Below are 21365 nucleotides of genomic sequence, written 5' to 3'. Positions count from 1 at the left end.
CTTCTTTATATGATTCCACGTGTGTATTCTTGACTGGTTGTTAAACATTGAGTGTGTGTGTGTTAGCTCTGCATGGCCTCGTTGGTGTCATGTACAGCTGTATTTGGATTGCATGTTGTTTTGTGATCATTTGGTTGGAAATTACAGCTTTTTGGTTGAAAGCCAAGCATGGAACGTCATCGGGTTGTGCTTTTTGGTGCGTAAAATCTCAGTAGGATGTTACTTAAAATTAACTAGGCAAAGGTTTGTTGTGGTACACTTAGCAGTCATCACCCTTAATTACATAATTGCTCTTATTTAGTTAATAAGCAGTGTTGAGACATTTTAAATGATTGTACTTGAGGGTGGGTTGTTGTTTTTTACAATGTTGATCACTCTTTGTGTTTTGGCATGTTATTACTAATCCATTGCCTGTGCCAAGAATTCTGAAAACAGCATCCACAATTCGTTGCATTTTTATGAGATTATAAAAAAATCTCTTTCTTTTTAATAGGACACTTTTAACATTAATAGAGTGCAATTCCCACTTAATTAAATTGTGGCTGTCTGAAGTTACTTCTCTCTCTTTGTTAAGAAAAAAGGGGGGTCAGAATAGCTTTTCATACTTCAAATGAACAACTGCACAATTATTCAGTACATGATGTAGCAGAAGATAATTATTGGGGACTTTTAAAAGGGCTTTCATTACAAGGATTTCCATTAACATTCTGAGAAAATGGGACTGCTGTAACATAGTGGTTAAGTGGTTGGCCTGTGAATCAGCACTCTGTTGGTTCAACTCTGACTACCGCCATGAGCTCAGCAGGTGGCCTTGGATAAGGCACTCCTCTCCAGCTGTATTGGGATAATAATAACACTGACTTTGTTCACTACTCTGAGTGGGGTACTAATCTGTCTAGAAGAGAGGTGTATAAGCACAGTTGTTGTTGTTTACAGCATTATGGCTCATCTTTTACATTTAAGGCTTAGTCAGTGTTTGCAGTAGATATATACACGCATCGTTGATGTCTGGTTCTATTACAATTTGTGCTGTTTGTTTTATGCTTGCACAGAGAATAATTTGGACAGATAATAAATGTGCAGTCATCTGGGACTTTGTAGCTAAGGACCTGATGGCTATCATAACAACCATAGGGCTGTCCCAAAATAATCTAGTCTGTATTCATATAGTTAGAAATATATTTGATTTGTTTTTTTTCCCAAAGAATAAAGTGCATGGCTTGGTAGTGAGGGGATTTTTCACTTTTCCTTTGCTTACCTGCTGAAGTTTAGACAGATGGATTCTGGGAACTTCCACAATGGTGGGGGAGCAGTTAGGATGGTCAGTTGATGGACTGAAAGGGTTTCCTGATGTCTCTTGGGGATTTTTGTGACAGCAAGTTGTGTTCTTGTCCAAGTCCTGACTAGAGATGGGCATGAACCGAAATATGAACCAAAATTCAGCACGAACCAGGGTGGTTCGTGGTTCGTGAACCAGCGGTTCGTCAGAGCCCATTTCTGACAAATTGCCATGAACTTTAGGGTGGTTCGTTTGGTTCATTTTTCAGTTCATCACTGCAGACAGCTTGGCGCCGATCAATCAGTTTCCTAGGCAACGGGGTTTGGGCTTTCTGCAGACTTTCTGCTGACCCGGAAGTGACCTTCTGCTGACCTGGAAATGGTGATTTGCTGGCCTGGAAGTAACGTTTTCACAGACCAAACGAACTGGTTCATGAACTAGGGCAGGTTCGTGAAAGTTCATGGTTCATGAAACGTGACGAACCACATGGTTCATTTTTTTCTGTTTTGTGCCCATCTCTAGTCCTGACATATGGAATATAGAAATGGCCTGGGTAGGGGATATGATGGTTGTAGCTCACCCCTCTACCTTTCTGTGGAGGCCAGAATTCCCCTTGGTTTACCAAAGAACTTGGGACAAGGAAATGATTGGGCAGACTGTTAGAGTGCAAGTAGTGGACAACTCAGAGTGACCGCAGCTGAACACAGATGAGAGCATGATGGTGGTAAAGGTGGTGGTAGTGTCAGCAAAGTGGGCTCTCATGTCTCCTCCTTTGCATCAGTGTAGTGTTATCTGGTGGAGATATTCCAGGTTATGATGGAGCTTCTGACTCAGGCTCCTGTGGATATAGGTCTGAAAAATATACAGGTATCACTATTCTATACTTAGGCGCCATGGTTGGTCCAGTTCAATCTCAGGATGCTATTGGGGCACAGACTAGTCCTGATTGTATCGATGACTTTGTTGGTGAGGCATGATGAAGTAGAAAATCTGTTTAGACGTACGTGATTCACCACATCTAGGCTTGGCCCTTGTGACTAATAGTATCTAGCCGAGTCAGGTTGGCCATGTAGATTTGGGAACTTGTAAATGCCACTCTGTGAGAGGGTGTAGTTTTTTGGACTGCTCTGAAAAAAAAGGGTCATGAGATCCTTTCTGAAGATGATGGCCCAGTCCTAAATAATGACTACCTAGCAACCAACATTCCTTTGTGATGCAAGCTGCTCAAGCAGGTAGTAGCAACACAGCTTCAAGTGGTCTTGGAGAAAACAAATTATTTAGACTAATTTAAATCCTAATTCAGACCTGAGTTGGGGAATAAAACCTCTTAGTCACCCTGACTGATGTCCTTCATGTGGTACCTATCATTTTTAACTGCTAGAGTAATTCCTTAGTAAGCTCGAACTGGCCTCAGCAACCCATTCTCTGGTCGCATCTAGTCTCTATTACTATCATGTACATTATGTAGGAGCCTATCTTTGAAAACTGTCCAGAAACTTCAGTAATGCCAATGTTCGCCGTGAAGCATCTAGTTGGGCCATGACTGTGCAGAATATGTGCGCTGATTGATATTTTATGTGCTTGAAAGCAGAGTATATATAAGCTGAATCAGTGCTGGAAGGTTTTCTTGGCAAGGACTTGTTCACATAATTTACTAATGTGGCAGTGAAACCAAAGTACTGTCCTCGGTTGAATGTGACCATTTCCACAGCAAGTCTCTACCCTCCCTCCCTTCTTTTGGCACACAGGAAACGTTAGGTTCCTGTCAGGGCTTGTCGCTGCCGCCGCTGGGCGGGGCGCTGGCTGGGCCAGCCCTGACGTCAGAGGGGCGCCAGGGATGCTGCAGGACCCTGCTCTGTGGAAGGAGGGGTGGTATACATCACCCTGACTCCCTCTCAGTCCACTCGCTGGCCTGCTCAACCTGGCCTGCTCACCCCCTGCGTCCTCCATCATCTCCTCCTCCCAGAACTCTCCTCCAAGCCTCCACTCTTGCACCGCACCGCACCGCACCGCACCGCTTCTGGGCTGCCTGCTCATTGATGCTGGTCGGGGCTACCCATCTCCTCCCCCAGAATGCCTGTGGCAGCTCCACCTGGAGGGGCTTGGCTCCTAGCAACCCCTGAGCCAGGCTACTGTCCTCTAGCCGGGGTGTGGCTCTGGGCTGTAGTGGCTGCTTCTCCTCCTTGGCTGGTAAGGGCTCTGTTTGGGCTGCTGCTGGGTCCCTATTCCCCCTGCCTTGGCCCTTTTCCTCTGTCCTACTTAGCCCCCTCTCTTCCCCCTGGAGGGTGGGACTGTCTGGTCTCTCCCTGCTCCCTCCAGCCCTCTGAGGCTTTGGCCTTTCGCCCCTTCCCCCTGGAGTGGGCAGGTTCTAGACCTGGTTGCTGGCTGGGGTGGTAGGGCTGCTGCCTCCCGGTTGCCTCCCACTGCTCCCTCCTGGCAAGTCTGGGGGCTGGGACTCAGACCCTGGACAGTTCCAAACAGCTGAATGTGTGTCAGATAGTTCACACCAAACATAAAACTAACCAGATTACAGGCAGCATTACTGAGATGTTTCTCCGCGTTACTATGGAATTAATTCAATCTCCCTTGGTGTGCTTGATTTTTCCCCATCACATAAAAAAGTGATAACTATTAAGCCACTAGCTAATCTTTTGAACTGTAAATATGAAGTGTGCATGCAATTGCATATTTTACAAATATTACCATTTTATTTTTTTAATTTCTATTTTTATTTACTAGTGCAAAAACATAAAAAATAAAAAAGCAAACAGGAGTGGGGGGGAAGAAAAAATACAATACTGGCTACAAAAGCACTATTGGCAAATCTCTATATAAGTATCTATAAAATAATTCCAAATATCTAAATATAAGGCTATGTGCAGTTGCCTTCTGTATGCACTATGTTCAAATGTTGGTAAGTTTATAAGGTCTTCAATCTAGCAATTTACAGGAGATGGGCTTTTGTCTTTCCAATGTTAAAGTATAAGTCTTTTAGCAACTGTAAGGGCATGGAGGGTCCATTTTGTTGACCATCAGTTAGTTTCCAAGAGACAGGCAAGTAGTTTAACAATGCATTAAAATAATTGTAAAATAAATGAATTTTCTAACACAAATTAATAAAATTAATAACTTCCTCACAAAAGGGCCGAATGACTAAACATGACCAAAGCATATGCTTAAGAGATACTTTTTGTGAATTACGCTGCCAACAGTTAGACACTGTGCTTTAACCTTTAGTAAAAAGATGCTGTGATGTCCAGTATACCCTAAACATAATGTTTTGCTAAATAAGATTCATTGTAGCAACAAGTATATGACTTAAAGCCTTATTCCATTCCTTTAACAAAATTGGATGCTCCAGATTATTATTCCATTCGTCTCAGAGATTCTGTGTATCATATTTATTAACCAATCTCAAATATTTATATACAGATTTTGTAGATTTAGTTTTCAGTATTGATTCGATAAAAATCTCCAAACATGAGGGAGATTCTGAAGCACTCAGAGCTGCAGGACCATATTTGGACACCAACAAATGTTGCAATTGTAAATATTGCCATTCAGCAGAAGTTGGCAGATCATATTTAGACCTCAGTTGGAAAAATGACAAGAACTCTTCATCTTTCAATTGGTCTAAGTAAAAAATTCCCTTATCTGTCCAATCCTTTCATAAGAAAGATTTCTTCCCAATTTATAAATCAGGATTTGACCATGATGTTAATTTAGCATGTGAGAATGGGTCAAATTGATATTGTCATGATATTATGTGCCATACTTCTCTAGCTGCAGAATTGTTGGGGGAACAAAACCCATTTTAACATAGGTAGACCCTAATGCATTCCACTTAAAAAGTGGTTCCAAATAAGTGGCCTCCAAAAGAGCCCAAGCCGGATACTCCAAGAGAAGGGAGGGATCCCAGTAATTTGTACATGGTAACAAATATGACTGATGATAAGTACTGAGCTCTGGAAGACCAAATCCTCCTTCATTAATTGAAAGTTACATCCTCTTTAAAGAAATCTTGAGTGATGTTGAGTCTCACGTACATTTCTGAAACAAAGTATTAATTTTATGAATATATCTACAAGGTATATAAAAGGGATTGCATGCCGAACATATATAATTTGAGGATTTTCGAGAGTATAGGGGGTACAGAAAATAAAAAGGGATTATAGAAGATAGTTATATCACTCAAAATAATTATATATAACAAGATATATAAAACAGCAAGTATATCTTCCCAACACCCCCTTCATTAAATTTTTAAGACACAGTCTGACTACAATAATACTTGCTTATATTGGAATCCATTTATATTCAACATTTTAGGTTTCAAATTTATATCCAGCATTTGATGTGAACATTTATACTCAGCATTTATATTTAACATTCAAAGTTTCAAATTTCATAGCTAATCTGTTTTGCAACAGATTTTGCAAGGTATAATATTCATTTTGAGTGTATTTACTTTATCCCATAGTGACAGGTTTAGGGTTGCCCATCAATCAAAATCCATGGATATATTCAAGATCAATTTATTAAAATTCAATGAAATCATGTCCTTAATATTCCTTGGAATCAGTATTCCAAGATAATTAATAACATCTGGGCACCATTGAAAATGTTCCTCAGCAATTACACTATGTGATATATTGTCTCTCAATGCCATCAGTTCTGATTTTGTCCAGTTAATTGAATAACCAGATAGATCACCAAAATTATTAATCGAATTCATTAATTCAGGAATGCAAGACTGAGGTTCTGAAATAAATAATAAAATACATGCATATAAAATAATTTTAAATTCTAAATAATTATGTATAAAGCCGTTTATATTATTACTTTGTTTAATAGTGCATGGCAGAGAATCCAAACAGATTAAAAATGAGAAGAGAAAAAGTTCAACCTTGCCTAATAGCTCTTTCAAGAGGAAATGGTCCAGAAAAATACAGAATTCGAATCCATTTCAAAAATTCATGAGGGAAGCCAAATATAATCAATGTAGAGAAAATAAACTTCCAATATATTTTGTCAAATGCTTTTTCAGCATCAATAGCAACTTGATCAGATCTCTTTCTATTTAATGCAATCAGATCAGCGACCAATCTATGATTATCAGATCTTTGCCTACTTTGTTTAAATCCTACCTGGTCTACATGCATCAAGGTTCTAATAACTTTTTGAAGTCTGTTAACAAGAATGGCCATTAATATCTTAGCATCCACATTCGTCCAAGAAATAAGTTGAAAATTTGCACATAGAGTCTGGTCTTTGCCTGGCTTTGGAATGGCAGTAATATAAGCATCGTGCAGAGATGCTGGCAATACACCAGATTCAAAAATCCATTTTTAAAAAAAGCTAATGGACAAATTATAACCTGTTTTATGTTAAAAACACAAAATGAAATTTTAAAATCTATTAAAACAGGAGGTTGTATGTAGATTTTTCCTCCTTCTTGAAGGAAAGCAATATAGGGACTTTGACTTTTGAGCAGATTTCAAAATTAAGTTCTAAAGTTTGATTATTCTTATATTGAGTTAGACAGTTGGTCCATCTAGATCAATAATGTCTACTTTGGCTCTTAGTCTGATGAAGATTTTCTGTTAGACTGCTAGTTGATATTCTTGAATTGGGCATTGGACCTTTGACCTACTACATGCAAAACACCACCACAGCTGTAGTTCCTCCCCCAAATAAACACACAAATTCATTCTGAGCACTCGGCAGCCAAATTAACTGTAATGTCACTAATGATAAACCTCTAACAACTGGAATGGCAGATAAGAAATAATTTTAAAAATTAAAAAAAGCTAATTTCATGCAGGTATTAAAAGATAACAGTTGAGTTCAAGATCCCTACACTTGTGTGACTTAGAAATATTAAGACTTTGCTGAGTCTTTCAACCCTAGGATTTGTGAATTTTTTACCATCTTCTAGATTGCCTAAAGCAATTAAGTGTAGATTTTAGTTTGGCTGTAATCAACAAAGGGTTAAATGCGCTTTGCTGAACAGTACCTGTGTTTCTGAAGGTGAGATTTCTCACTATATCAGAATCATGTGTGGCTTTATTTAGGGTTAGCTCTACCATGAGACTTCTGTTTCTGTATATGGGCTATTTCTAGTGATGAAGTATAATATGTCTTATCTGCTAGCATTACTGTGTGCACACAATGGCTTTTTTTTTCCTTTGTGTAGCCAGAAACACTAAAGGTGTGCTCTCATCTATCATTCGAGTCTCGGGAACACCATTACTTTGTTTTCACTTGTTTTTGCTGGGCCCTCCTCCTTAATGGTACGTTTGGGGCATTGTGCATTAAAGCTGAGGAGGTATTAAGAGAGCAAAATGCCGTATGTAGTATTCAGCTTTTCGCTTGATTGGTCCCTTGAGAGGTTAACTCCGAGGACATCTTGGCTAGACGTGAAAAGTGCGCTGAATTATGTTCAGAGTTGTCTAAGGAAAACACACTGGAAGCAGGAGGGAGTTGGAACAGTGTGCTGGGGAGGAAGGTAAGAGCATTTAATTAGCCAAGATAGGAGTTCTCCCTGAAAGATACTCATTTATTTCCCTTCACTGTTCATTTCAGCAGTTCTAAACAATTGCCAAAGTGTCAGGTTGGAGACTTGCTTTGAATTATCAGGAACATATTCATATGAGGTTGCTAGTGGGCTTTGTATCTAATAATTAAAAAGTGTGGACCCCCACCAGGTACCAAGTTGGGAGTAGAGAAAGGAGTGTACAATAACATGTGGCTTCCATCCTAAACCTTGCTTCTGCTTCTGCTCCTTTTTGTCCCTGGTTCAGGTGTTTCTCCATTGTGCAGCACTTTACTCTGGCACTCGGTGCTTTTTCGACTGATTGAAAACCACTGCTGGTCTTGTATGAATAGAAGCTCCTACTGCAGATGAACACATTCCACAGCAGAGGACTGCCTGCACCACAGAAAAGTGTGCAGCACAAGCAGAAGCCAGGCTTTTAGAGTCCAAACCTGTATTTCAGCAGCTGGTAGGAAGTAGCTTTCAGTTCATGCTTACAGGAAAGGGCACTGGCCATGGGCAGAAAGCAGAGTGCTGGAGGCCGTGTGTAGAAAGGAGACAGCTGGCGGTAGGGTTGCCAGGCCCCCCTAGTCCCCCAGCAGGAGATATGGGCTCCTACTTTCACTTTTACACAGAAGTGATGTGGGTCATGGGGTGACCTGGCAGCGCTCCCACGCTGCCCAGGAGCCTGATTCGGCCCAATCCAGGCCTGAATTGGACCAAATTGGGCCCCTGGGGGGCACAGCAGTGCGGAATCGGCCTGAATCCAAACTGGGCTGCTATGGCATGCAGGGCGCATTCCCCCCACCAGCCAGTAAAGCAGGGGTGGAGGGTGGAAGCGGGGGATACCCCGCCCCCAGTGGGGGACTGGCATCCCTAGCTGGACGAGACTGCTAAAGCACTAGATGAAAGGGTTAAGATGAGTACTGGTTGTAGCCCCTACTTCCTAGATACTACTACATAACATGGTTTGAGTTAGGGATAGGGTCTGCATGGGACCTATCTGTTTCTGGACACAAGTAACTCAAAGGCTGGTTCTTCCTTTTACAGCCGCTAAATGGATTGGGGCCAGGATACCTGAAGGACTGCCTTCTCCCATACTGTTCTGCTTGCCAGTTAAGATCTGCCTCTTAATGAATTGAATTAAATTAAAAGAGAAAAAAAGAACTGCCTCTTAAGCCCAGCTTTCTGTGTCCCTGCCCTCAGAGGTGAGATGGGTGGCGCCTATAGACAGGGCATTTTCTGTAGTGTGCCCCCTCAGAGGTTACATTCCCTATATATACACACTGCCACCATTTAAACTAGGCCCATTTAACATGTGTGAGATATTTTCCCTTAACTAATGATTCCAAGCCAGCCAAGAGAAAACAAAACAAAAACAAACTTTATTTACAAGATGGAACATAGGAGTGAATGGATTTTAAATTAATAAACTAATTGGAGTTAAACAGAGAATGTTTCAGGGCCGAGCTACACATGACGAAAGACACTTGCCTGGCAAGTGGATTGAGTGGAGGGCAAGTGAACAGGGAGAAATACACTTGCCATTCAAGTGTCATTTGTCACTTGTAGCTTGGCCCTCAGTGTAAAAGAACAGGTTTGTAATCAGCTCTCTCCCTCTGCTAGCCTCTGCCAGCTTCCCTCAGCAGAGTCAAAACCCTTCTCCCTCAGCAGCTCCCAAGAGCCTCCTTTTCCCTCCAACAGACTCTAACATTGGCCCAGCATTCCACCCGCTCTCATTGGCTGTCTCTCAGGAAAGGTGGAGCTGGAGCCAGGCCTGTCCATCACACAAACACCTAGAGACTTTATGGCGTATCTGTAATATTTACTGTATTTGCAAATATAGCAGTGAAGTTCAAAATGGAGGTAAAAAGGAACTCCTGCAGGACAGCAGATCCACTACCCATAGCAGATCTGCAGAGAAAGAGAGAGATTGGCTTATTCAGAGAGTAACCCTCTGAATATCAGTTGCAGCATGGAGGTGGCCAACAATAGGGGGAGGCTTTAGCCCCTGGGTCCTGCTTGGAGGCCATCTGGCAGCATCTGTGTGGCCACTATGTGAAATGAGATGCTGAACTTGATGAACCATTTCCCTGATCCAACATTAGCTCTGACATTAGTGAAAAAATATTCATGAAACTCTGGAGACCACAAACAATCCTGTGCACTTTCTTTGGGGTCATTTGATCAATTCTGGAGTTAGTTTTCAGTAAGTGACTGTCTTGAAAGTGAGAATGAGTTCACACTATGTACATCGTGTGATGACCTTGACATCCAGTGCTGACTTGTTTAAACAAAGCAGCAATTGCAGTTAACTGGAGCTGCATTTACTTCCAGTTGCAAGTCAGTAAGTGATGCAAGTGTTTATGAATCAGTCTGAAGAGCTTTTCCAAACAATAAATGAATATATGAGAATCAAAATGTCAGACTAAGATAGGGGCATCCAGATTCAAATCCCCACTATGTCATGAAACTTTGAGAAAGACTTTCTCATCTGTACGTCCTGCCTCGCAAGGTGCTCCTGATATATATTTTCTTATATGTGATAGTCGTTAATCTAGCTTCTAAGTCAGTAGCGTGGAATCCATTTCACAAATGATGTTAAAAAGAGCCAAGCTGCAAGAGGGGTGGAGTAGGTATAGATACTTTGCAGTTGATATTTTTGACAAAAAAAATCTAGGCTGATAAGCACTCCAGTGCTTCAAGGAACTAAATGACATTAAACAAAGTTGCTTTACTGTGAGAGGATGGGTAGTATTTCTGTAAGGTGATTGTGTTAGATGAGGCTTAGACTGGTTCACAGTGGGCAAGATATAGTGACAAAACAACGTAACCTCAGTAAAGACACAAAACGGTGCCCCCTTGCAGAGGATGTTGAGATCTTGCCACTATACCATCAGGAATGGCACCAGAGTTTTTGGTGCTTGTGGCCGGCCGGCTAGGCACGTGCGCACATGCACGTGTACACATACCAGCCTGCGTGATGATGTCACATGTGATGTCATCATGGGTAGGCACACGAGCCAGCCCCGATTGCTGCGGCGGGCATCTGGGACGGCGCGTGGGTGGCCTCCCAGCTTTCCCGCTCGGTTGCCCTGCGCTGCCCCAGACGCCTGCCCACGGCTGCTGCGCCCAGCTGGGGGTGTGTACTGGCGGCGGCGACAGCATAGGGCAGGAGGGCTGGGAGGCTGCAGCTCCATGGCACACGCTCCCATCCCCAGCGCCTCCTCTGGTGCCCCCTCCAGCACCCTGTGCCCTGAGGGAACTGCCTACCTGGCCTCAATGTGCGCGCCGGCCCTGTATACCATTGTTCAGCAGTTAAAGCAACTGTAAGGTGGGACTGTTCATATTCAATAGCCAAAGCAAGATGATGGTGACTCTAGTGGGAGGGTGTTTTATTTATTGTTCTTTATTTGACTATTTTTAATAGTTTTTAAAATAATTTTTAATGATTATTTGACAGTAATGGATCAGCAACATCAGAAGATCTGTTCTGGAAACTTGATGCACTGCAAGTGTTTGTGTTTGATCTTCATTGGCCAGAACCAGAATTTGCCCACCACTTAGAGCAGAGACTTAAACTCATGGCCAGTGATATGATTGAAGCCTGTGTCAAGAGGTAAACCTGCATTTAATTGAAATGTATTCTTCAGTGTTATAAGATATGTGGAAATCAACATTCAGAAAGTGGTTTTTACCTCTTCTCTTTTCATTGAATGGGCTTATAGTAATGATTATCTTTTTAATACTTTCATTTCTATAATCGTATTTTCCATCACACAGAGGTTCCTTTAAATTACTCCTGTTAATGAGACAACAATTTGTAGCAATTTCCCATGCAGAAAAACCTGGGTCAGCAGCACTAGTGTGAATCTTGGTTGTGGCTACAAGTGGGCAGGTTAGATTGGTACAAAGAAGAGGCTTTATTCATGGGCATTGCCCCCAAGAAAATATGCAGCAAAGGTCTCCACACATATGTCTATTCATATACGCAGCCTCTGAGACTGTTATCGAGAAGGGTCTTTCCCCTTAAATACCTATGCACCACCTTTGCCCCCATAGACCCAAGGCAGCTTACAACAGAATGCAAACAGCATACGAATTTAGAACTCAGTACACTTCAAATCTACCATACAACATCAACAAAATACCCAGAGGAGTATCCCTAGTCTGTATGGTGAACGGTTTGTTTTCCTTGTATGGAAGTGTGGAATGAGAAAAAACCAAAGCAAGCAAAAGTAAAGATGCCTTCCTTCATTGGTGTGTCTCAGTTTCATATTCCCTTCTCTGTAATCTGTATTTCTTTTTTCTCATGCAAGAAAGATGATCAGTAATATGGATTGATACTAGGATAAGCCAGCAGTGAAGTTCCCATCATGTGTAGCATAGTTGTTTCTATTCGCCTTTCTTGTGCTGCTGCCCTCCGAAACTGTTTCAGGATATGTGGAGGAGAGGAATGGGGAGATAGCATAGGCAGCTGTGAAGGTCAAGATTTTCATCAGAAGGCTGGTTAAGAGTATAACTCATCAGTTGGCAACCTTAGAGTCTCCAGTCCAAACATGGTCTATCCTGGTCAAAATTCTTGGCTCTGCATCACTTCTTGTCTTATTTCCATTGTCAGCGTTTAGGAGAGTTTGTTTTGCTGTTTTTAAATTATTGTGAACTGTCGGATCAAAGCCCACCTAAGTTAAGTCAACACATAAGAAAGTAGCCCTTTCAGGTAGATGTATATTGTGATGGCTTCACAGTATAGATGTGTGTGCTATAGCAGGTTTCTTGCACTAAGAGGCGAAACCTATGTTCAACATCTGTAATCATTCCACCTTTCAAGATATATGCACAGATGGACTCACGTTCTAGCTGTATCTGAAGAAGTGACTTGTGTTTCATGAAAGCTCATACTCTATCATAAATAAATTTTGATGGGTAGCCGTGTTAATCTGTATGTAGCAGTGGAAAAGAGCAAGAGTCCAGTAGTACCTGTAAGACTAACAAAATTAGTGGTAGGGTATGAGCTTTTGTGAGCCACAGCGCACTTCTTAAGAACTTCTTCAGAAGTGAGCTGTGGCTCACAAAAGCTCATACACTACCACTAATTTTGTTCGTCTTATAGGTGCTACTGGACTCTTGCTCTTTTCCATAAATAAATTTTGTTAATCTTATAGGTGCTACTTGACTCTTGCTCCTTTTCACTGATCCTTAGTTTTTTCAGGAAAATTCGTAATGTCATCTCTTGAATTATACCTGTAGAAGAAAGAGGTCTTACATGTAAAACTGAAGGAACAATCATAGAAACATAGAGCTGGAAGGGAGCCCAAGGGTCACTAGTCCAACCTGCTGCACAGTGCAGAAAATTCATAGTTACCTCTCCCCACTCCCCCAGTGACCACTGCTCTATGCCCAGAGGAAGGCAAAAAACCTACAGGATCCCTGGCCAATCTGGCCTGGAGGAAAGTTCCTTCTTGACCCCAAGGTGGTGATTGGCATTTCTTGGATATATAAGAAAGGACCACAAGAGTCTAGTACGAGCTTGTCCCTTCTCTCCCTCTCCCCCCCACCCAATCTGCCTAAATTCATACTGAGTTATAGAATCAGCACTGTTATCAGATGGCCATCTAGCCTTTTCTTAAAAGACTCCAAAGGAAGAGAGCCCACCACCTCCTGAGAAAGCCTGTTCCACCGAGGAACAGTTCTAACTGTCAGGAAGTTCTTCCTAAATGTTTAGCTGAAACCTCTTTTGATTTAATTGCAACCTGTTGGTTCTGGTCCGACCCCCTGGGACAACAGAAAACAACTCCACTCCATCCTCTGTGTGACAGCCCTTCAAATACTTGAAGATGGCTATCAGATCACCTCTCAGTCATCTCTTCCCCAGGCTGAACACACCCAGCTCCTTCAACCCTTCCTGATAGGACTTGGTTTCCAGACCCCCAATAATCTTTATTGCCCTCCTTTGGACATGCTTTGGACATGGACATGTCAACATCCTTCGGTGCCCAAAACTGAGCACAGTACTCCAAGTACCGTCTAACCAGAGGAAAGTAAAGTGATACCATCACTTCGCATAATCGAGACACTATACTTCTATTGATGCAGCCCAAAATCACATTTGCTTTTTTAGCTACCGCGTTACACTGCTAACTCATGTCCGATGTATGATCTGCTAAGACCCCTAGATCCTTTTCACATATCCTGTTGCTTAGACTTGTCTTCCCCATCCTATAAATATGCCTTTGATTTTTCCTACCTAAATGCAGAACTTTAACTCTATTGAAATTCATTTTGTTAGTTTTAGCCCAGTTTTCCATCCTGTCAAGATCATCTTGAATCTTGATTCTGTCTTCTACTGTATTTGCAGCCCCACCTGATTTTTATGATCTGCAAATTTAATGAGCATTCCCTTTATTCCTTCATCTAACTCATTTATAAAGATGTTGAACAAGACAGGGTCCAGGACAGATCCCGGAGGCACTCCACATGCCACTCCTCTCCAAGAGGATGAAGAACCATTTACAAGCACTGGCCGTTTTCACACTACTAACCTGCTTCCGTACCATTGTGAAACGTCACACAAAAAACGCGGAAGTTAGCGTCTTCTTGCAAGAGTTTTGCACGACGTCACGTGACGTCACACAAAACTCTCGTGAGAAGATGCTATCTTCCATGTTTGTTTCTGCGACATTTCATAACGTTACGGAAGCAGGTTAGTAGTGTGAAAATGGCCACTATATGGGTGAGATCTTTCGCCTAAGAGTAGTAGGATCCAAACCACATTTTACCAAATTGTCCATAAGAATATCATATGAAATCTTATTGAAAACCTTAACTGAAATCAAAATCAGCTATAGCCACAGTATTCCCCTGATCCAACAAAGTAGTAACTCTCTCAGAAAAAGAGATGAAGGTTAGTCTGACATGACTTGTTCTTGAGGAACACATGCTAGGTCTTAGTAATTACAGCTGTCTTATCTAAATGATCAAGGACTGACAATTTCTTCTAAAAGCTTTCCAGGTATGGACATCGTGTCAGTAGTTACCTGGATCCTCCGTTTTCCCCTTCTTAAAGATAGAGACAACATTTGGCCACCTCCAGTCTTCTGGCACCTCACCCGTTCTCCAAGAATTCTCGAAGATGATAGACAGAGGCTCTGAAATTACATCAGCAAATTCCTTTAGTATCATAGGATGCAATTAATCTGACCTTGAGGAACTTGATTTCATTTAAAGTAGCTTGGCATTTATATACCACCCCTATGTTTATCCTAAGCTGCAACTCCCTTCATCATGTGTTCTCTTTTTGCCAGGATGAGCAGTTTCACTTGCAAGAGAAGACCAAGGCAAAGTAGGAATTTAGCAGTTCTGCCCTCTCTTTATCACTTTGTAAAATTCCACTTTCCTCTCCCTGCAGTGAACCTACCACTTGCTTTGAACATAACAGAGAACCCTTTTCATTGTGTTTAGCATCTCTTGCTTGCTTAAGCTGATACTGAGCTTTAGCCTTTCTAACTCTCCCTACAAGCACTGGCTATTTGTTTATATTCATCCTTGGTTATATGGCCCTCCTATCATTTCTTAAATGTGGTCTTTTTATTTCTCAGATCTTTAGAAAATTGTTTGTATAGCCACCCTGGATTTTTAGGTTCCTCCCAATTTTCCTTCTCATTGGAATTGTGTGATTGTGCCTTCAATATTTCATTTTTTAAAAATTCCCACCCATCTTGAACTCTCTTGTCCTTGTGTATTTCTGACCATGAGATTCTACCCAGCATAACTTTGAGCGTGTTGAAATTAGCTTTTCTGAAGTCCTATATGTCTGACTACATTCAGCTTTCCTCTTACCCAAGATGTGAAATTCCAAAATTACATGGTTACTACTACCCAGGGTTCCCATACTTCCGCCTCATCTTCTTTGTTGGTGAGAATCCCGTCCAAGATAGCAGACCCCCTTTTTCCTTCTCCACTTTCTGGAAGACTAAATTGTCAGCAAGGCAAGTCAGGAATTTATTAGACCATACATTTTTAGCAGAGTTTGACTTCCAACAGATATCAAAGTAATCAAAATCTCTCATAACCACTATGTCCTGTCTCTTTGAAAATTTTGTAATCTGCTCTAGGAGTATATCATCCCAAATCTTCTGCCTAGCTTGGTGGTCTATCACACCACCATAGTATTACTATAGTACTACTATTACGTTTTTCTCCTTTTATTTTTACCCAGAGACTCTCAACTGACCTTCAGTAACACCTATTAGGTCATAGTCCCCTTCCTATATTAAAACTTCACATTCCTCCTGTTTGTTTCCCATACTTTCCCATTGGTGTAGAGTAGAGATGGGCACAGAACAAAAAAAATGAACCACGTGATTCGTGGTTTATAGCATTCCACAGAACATCAAACCATGAACTTCCGACCTTTTCCCAGTTTGTGGTTTGTTGCTCCATGGCATTTCAATTGCCCTGCACCAGCTGCTGAAGCCAGTGCAGGGCATTTGAAACAGACAGCCTCTTTCTCCTGCTGCCTGGCAGTAGAAGAAGCTATCATTTCTCAGACCCCGCGCTAGAAGTGGCGTGGGGTCAGTGAAATTACAGCTTCTTTCTCCTGCTGCCCGGGCTGTCAGGTTTACAGACCCCGCACTGTTCCAGCGTGGGGTCTGTGAAACTGACAAATGGACAGCCCAGGCAGCAGGAGAAAGATGCTGTCATTTCACAGCTCCCATGCCGGTTCCAGCACGGGGTCTGTGAAATGACAGCCCGTTTCTCCTGCTGTGCGGGCTGTCCGTTTTACAGACCCACAGTGCGGGGTCTGTGAAATGAATAACCCGGGCAGCAGGAGAAACAGGCTGCCAGTTTCTCAGACCCCACGCTGGTTCCAGCTCATTGGCTGAACCCTACACAGGGTCTGTGAAACTGACAGCCTGTTTCTCCTGCTGCCCGGGTTATTCATTTCACAGACCCCACGCTGGGTTCAGCCAGTGGGCTGAAACTGGTGCGGGGTCTGTGAAACTCCAAACCCAGCCACAGAATGGCTGGAAAAATTTGGTTGTTCCGTAAACACGCGTTCCTATGAAATGCATGTTTCGGTGCAAACGAACCAGCCATTCTATACGGAATTTTGTTCCGTGCCCATCTTTAGTGTAGAGACATCAGAATTCAGGATTTATGTGCTTCATTTTTGTCCTTGCCTGCAAATTAATGGGTCCCTGAATATTTGCCCTTCTTCACTCGTCATCAGTGCTCTTATCTCCTGTAATTGGCATCATACTCGCTTTTGGGTTTTTGACATGATTTAGTTTAAAGCTCATCTTATCAGGTTTGTGAGCCTCTTGCCAAATATATTTTTTCCTCCTGTTGTAAGGTACAAACCATCTCCTGATAGAAGTGCTTCATCTAAAAAGCATAGACCATGGTCCAAGAAATCAAACCTTTCTAGACAACACCATCTGTGTAGCCAGTTGTTTATTTCCAGTATTCTTCTCTCTCCCCCAAAGCCGTGGCCATCAACAGGAAGAAGTGACAAAATCACAACCTGTGATTTCACCTTTTTACCCAGAGTCTCATAGCCTTTTTTAATATGCTCTGGGCTGTACTGGACAGTATCATTTGTTCCCATATGGATAAGCAAGAAGGGATAATAATCTGTAGACTAGATGAGTCTCTCTTTAGCCTTTCTGTCACATCTTGGATGCTTGCACCTGGTAGATAACCTGCCTCTCGAGATGTCAAGTCTGGTCTGCACACTTTAGCCTCTATTCCTCTCAGTAGGGAGCCCCCAGTCATCACCACATGTTTCCTCCTATTATGGGGGGGGGGCAAAAGCCTGAATCTTCTCATCCACTGGGGCTTCCTTTGAACTCTATGGAGCTTGGGGCAGAAGTCTTTGTTCCAATAGTCCAGAGTCAGTTTCTATTAGGAGGTCCTGGAGACTATTGCTTAGTAATAAAGGCTTAGAATGTCTCCTGATTTTCCTGCTCCTGTGGGTCACTTGCCCCCTTCCTGTATTTGGCACACTTCCATTCCCTGAGATACCTTCTCCTCCTGCCCTCCCATGAGTGCTTCAATCATTTTACTTCCTTTTTTTTCTACATCTCTAAAGAAACAAGTTTCACTCTTGCTAAAGCTCAAACAGCATTTTTTAGTTGTCAGAACTGCCTGAATATGTGACATTGTCAACCTTAGATTCTGTATTTTGCTGTTTTAAAAAAACTGTTAAGGAAACTGATCTGTCAGAAAGCATTGAACATATTATGTGTTTTATGTGTGTGATGTTTTGGCATGCAGTTATTTAGTTAAATTAGTATCTAACCTTGAGATGATTATCCCACCACCTCCCAGGAAAGTTTTATTAAGGCGCATGCATATGATAATTCTACTGCTTAAAGCAGCGTGTTGCTAAACATTTCTAGCTTGATTTTCACATGCTTGAAATAAATAGGTTTTAAATTAACACGTTGGATACGGATTTTGCTTTTACGCTTCGGTTATTTAGAATGATGACATTTTTTTCTCCTGTGATTTTTGCTTTATTAATAGAACAAGAATTGCATTTGAACTCAAGCTGCAAAAGACGAGCAAATCAACAGACTTACGCATTCCCCCTTCCGTATGCACCATGTTCAATGTGTTGGTTGATGCAAAGAAGCAAACGGCTAAACTGTGTATCCTGGATGGGGGGCAAGAGGTAGGTGAAAGCGTCAGCACCTTAAAACGTATGCTTAAAAAGATTAAAAGGAGCACAAAAAAACTGCCAAATTTCCATTCAATGCTCTGGGTTGGTTATTGCAGGTTAAAGAGAGGAAGAGAGAACTGGGTTTCCTTGACACTTCCATTCAAAAAATGTAAGACAAAGGGTTAGGAAAGTATTGGCCCGGAACTGGAGCACCCTGTTATTGTATCGAGTCCTTGCTCCTCCCTCCCCCACGACTATCCTGCCATGGTTGTGTAAACAACAACGGATATCTAGAGGATCTAGCATAGTGTTAGCTGTTCTTTCTCCCCCTGCCTTCTCAATCACCTGTCCCATTTAACTCCACTACTAACACAGAAATGAAGCTTGATGGCCTGATAACAATATGTGTATATGGGTCACATTAGTGTAATAGGACATACTTTTAGCCTCACCCCCCTCCCCAAAGGAATTGTAAGGGGTTGACCCATCAGGGCATGTCCCCTTCCCTCCTCTCCATACCATCCTTGCAACCTCACACAGGGAGGAGAGGAGGTTTGCAGGTACCCTTCCCCTTCCTTGCTTTGCTCCTGTACTCTGCTGCCTGGACTGGGCAGCAAGGTGAGCCCTCTGTATTCTCCCCAGTCCATTTAAAGTGAACATTCCCTGTTGGGGCTTTCAGTCTCTCTCAAGAACCTCCTCTCACAGGAGGCGGTAAGGAGACAATTCTCAGCCTCCACACCGCACCCAGATGCCCCTAAACATAGCTACTCAGCGAATGTGGTGTTTCATCAGCACGGGATGAGGAAACGCCTATCCCCAGACAGCAACGCAGGAATGATAATACTGGCCTACCTTACAGGGTGGCTGTTAAGATTGCAGAGATAATGACTGTGAGGTTCTGTACTCACGTGGTAAGCATTATGCACTGATAGCTAACACTTTTTTCTGTTTGTTTCTCTGTTTTTCAATTTTTTCTGTTTGTTGTGCATATACAAAAGTATTTGGTACATGGACCATAATGATTTGTGGGATAGCAAAGAGGTGCACTGTTGGTTTCCTGGAGGCAAGAAACAATTACAGGACAGTAATCAGAAGAGGCAGACAGTAGACCTATTCTGTTTTTTGCGTTGTTTAGAAGAGTCATCGAATTTCAAGTATCATGAAATTAGGGATTGTGGGAACCTGATATGCAGTACAGTGCTTTAATTGCTACAACTAAACGAAGGTGCTGTCTCCCTGGGTTTTTTAACCACACTTTTTTCGTTAAATCATCTTCCTTTTGTTTCATATCCTAAAATGCTCTTCAGCATTCAAGTAGCAACAGCTCATACTTGCTAGCATGTTTGTAACATGCCTGCCTTTCCTTGGCTTCCTTTGTTGACTAAAGATTTCTGGTCTGTCCAGAACAGTCAATGGAAAGTTATGTCACATTAATTCTACATTATATGGCTTTTGTGGTTTTAAGAATAGTTGCGACCAAGGTGGGAAGAGATTTAAGCAGGAATCCACAAATCACTAGTGACAACCAGAGACTTACTTTTAGCAACCAACACTGAAAGCTTCCTCTGCCTTAACAGTAACAAATTGTTTTTAAGGTACGAGAAAAAAGGGACACAGTTTTTCCTCCAAAATTATATGAGGCTGTGTGCTGTATGGGGAAGCAGCATCAGTAGAATCTCCAGGGCTTTTATTCAGTGGGAATATGGTGGAACGGAGTTCCATCACCTCATGAAAATGGTCACATGGCCTGTGGCCCCACCCCCTGATCTCCAGACAGAGGGGAATTTAGATTGCCCTCCGCGCCACTGGAGAGGCTGGAGCGGTTCAGAGGGCAATCTAAACTCCCCTCTGTCTGGAGATCAGGGGGCAGGGCCACCAGCCATGTGCCCATTTTCACCAAGGGCAATTTAAACATTAAACCCTTGTTCCAGCTGACCAAAAGTGCCATCTGGAGTTCCACCACTGAGTTCCACCACCTCTTTTCCCTGAAAAAAAGCCCTGAGAATCTCCTTTATTTAACAGTGGGTGTAAAAGCAACACATTTACTTGCCTCCGTGGAACAAGAAGCACAGACAACCCCTGGCCTCCATAGCAGCAAGAAACATAGCAGCAAGAGCCCAGCCAACAATTTATGGACCCCTGATATTATGATATTGCAGTCTCAGATACCTACAGTCCTATTGTGCAGAACTGTCATACTTATGAACATTTGTCTTTTTCTAGCATTTCTGTCTTGTCATTCATTTTGTTTTATACTTCCTATTGATTTTTTAAGCAATAAACTTCATCGAGTCATTAGTTTCAACAGCTGTTTCTTGTATAATTTTATAATTATTATTTTCACCATTTTTCTCCATTGTCTGTTTTTTGGGGGCTTTCTGTCACATGACCCAGATTGGTAATCAGTGGGTAAGTTGATTTTCTTTTAGAATTTATTTGTCTTCAGTTTTTTCCCCCATGTATGCTACTTGTAAACAAATGGTTGCTTCGTTTGTTCCTAACATGCATTTGTCAAAAATGTAGACATCCAGTCGCAAGCAGAATAGAGACAGATGCCAAGGTGACCCAATGCAAGGGGAGACAGACAGGACCAGCCTTGGACTACATAGTGCCCCAAGCAAGGAGAAGCGTGCACACCCTTTGCTGGGTCATTTTTAATACCATTTTTATTGAATTTTGTAGCCCATTTCACAGCTTTGATGCACAATTTGATTCGTCCCGTTCTATAAAGTAATCAATGTGCCATCTAGGATCTTTAAATTGACATTTATTTATAACCAATAAACCATTTTTTCTCTAATTCTATATATAAAAGTTCCCGTACAACTATCTACATCCAAGTTGGGTGTAGATAACCGTTCACAGCTTCCCCCCCCCCCCGATCC

The 21365-nt window shown here is 42.1% G+C and overlaps 1 protein-coding gene across 1 annotated transcript in view; it reads left to right on the top strand.

Moving 5' to 3' along the window:
* The window catches only part of CADPS2 (calcium dependent secretion activator 2), a 474548-nt gene that overhangs the window by 381802 nt on the left and 71381 nt on the right, over window positions 1-21365 (top strand). Inside the window, exons 20-22 of the mRNA XM_054988125.1 lie at window positions 11278-11433; window positions 18345-18492; window positions 20875-20889. Coding sequence (XP_054844100.1) covers window positions 11278-11433; window positions 18345-18492; window positions 20875-20889 — 319 coding nt within the window. The remainder of the gene's footprint in view (window positions 1-11277; window positions 11434-18344; window positions 18493-20874; window positions 20890-21365) is intronic.

Source organism: Eublepharis macularius, chromosome 9 (genome assembly GCF_028583425.1).
Source record: "Eublepharis macularius isolate TG4126 chromosome 9, MPM_Emac_v1.0, whole genome shotgun sequence".
Lineage (NCBI taxonomy): Eukaryota > Metazoa > Chordata > Lepidosauria > Squamata > Eublepharidae > Eublepharis > Eublepharis macularius.
This window is presented reverse-complemented; position numbering and strand designations above follow the sequence as displayed.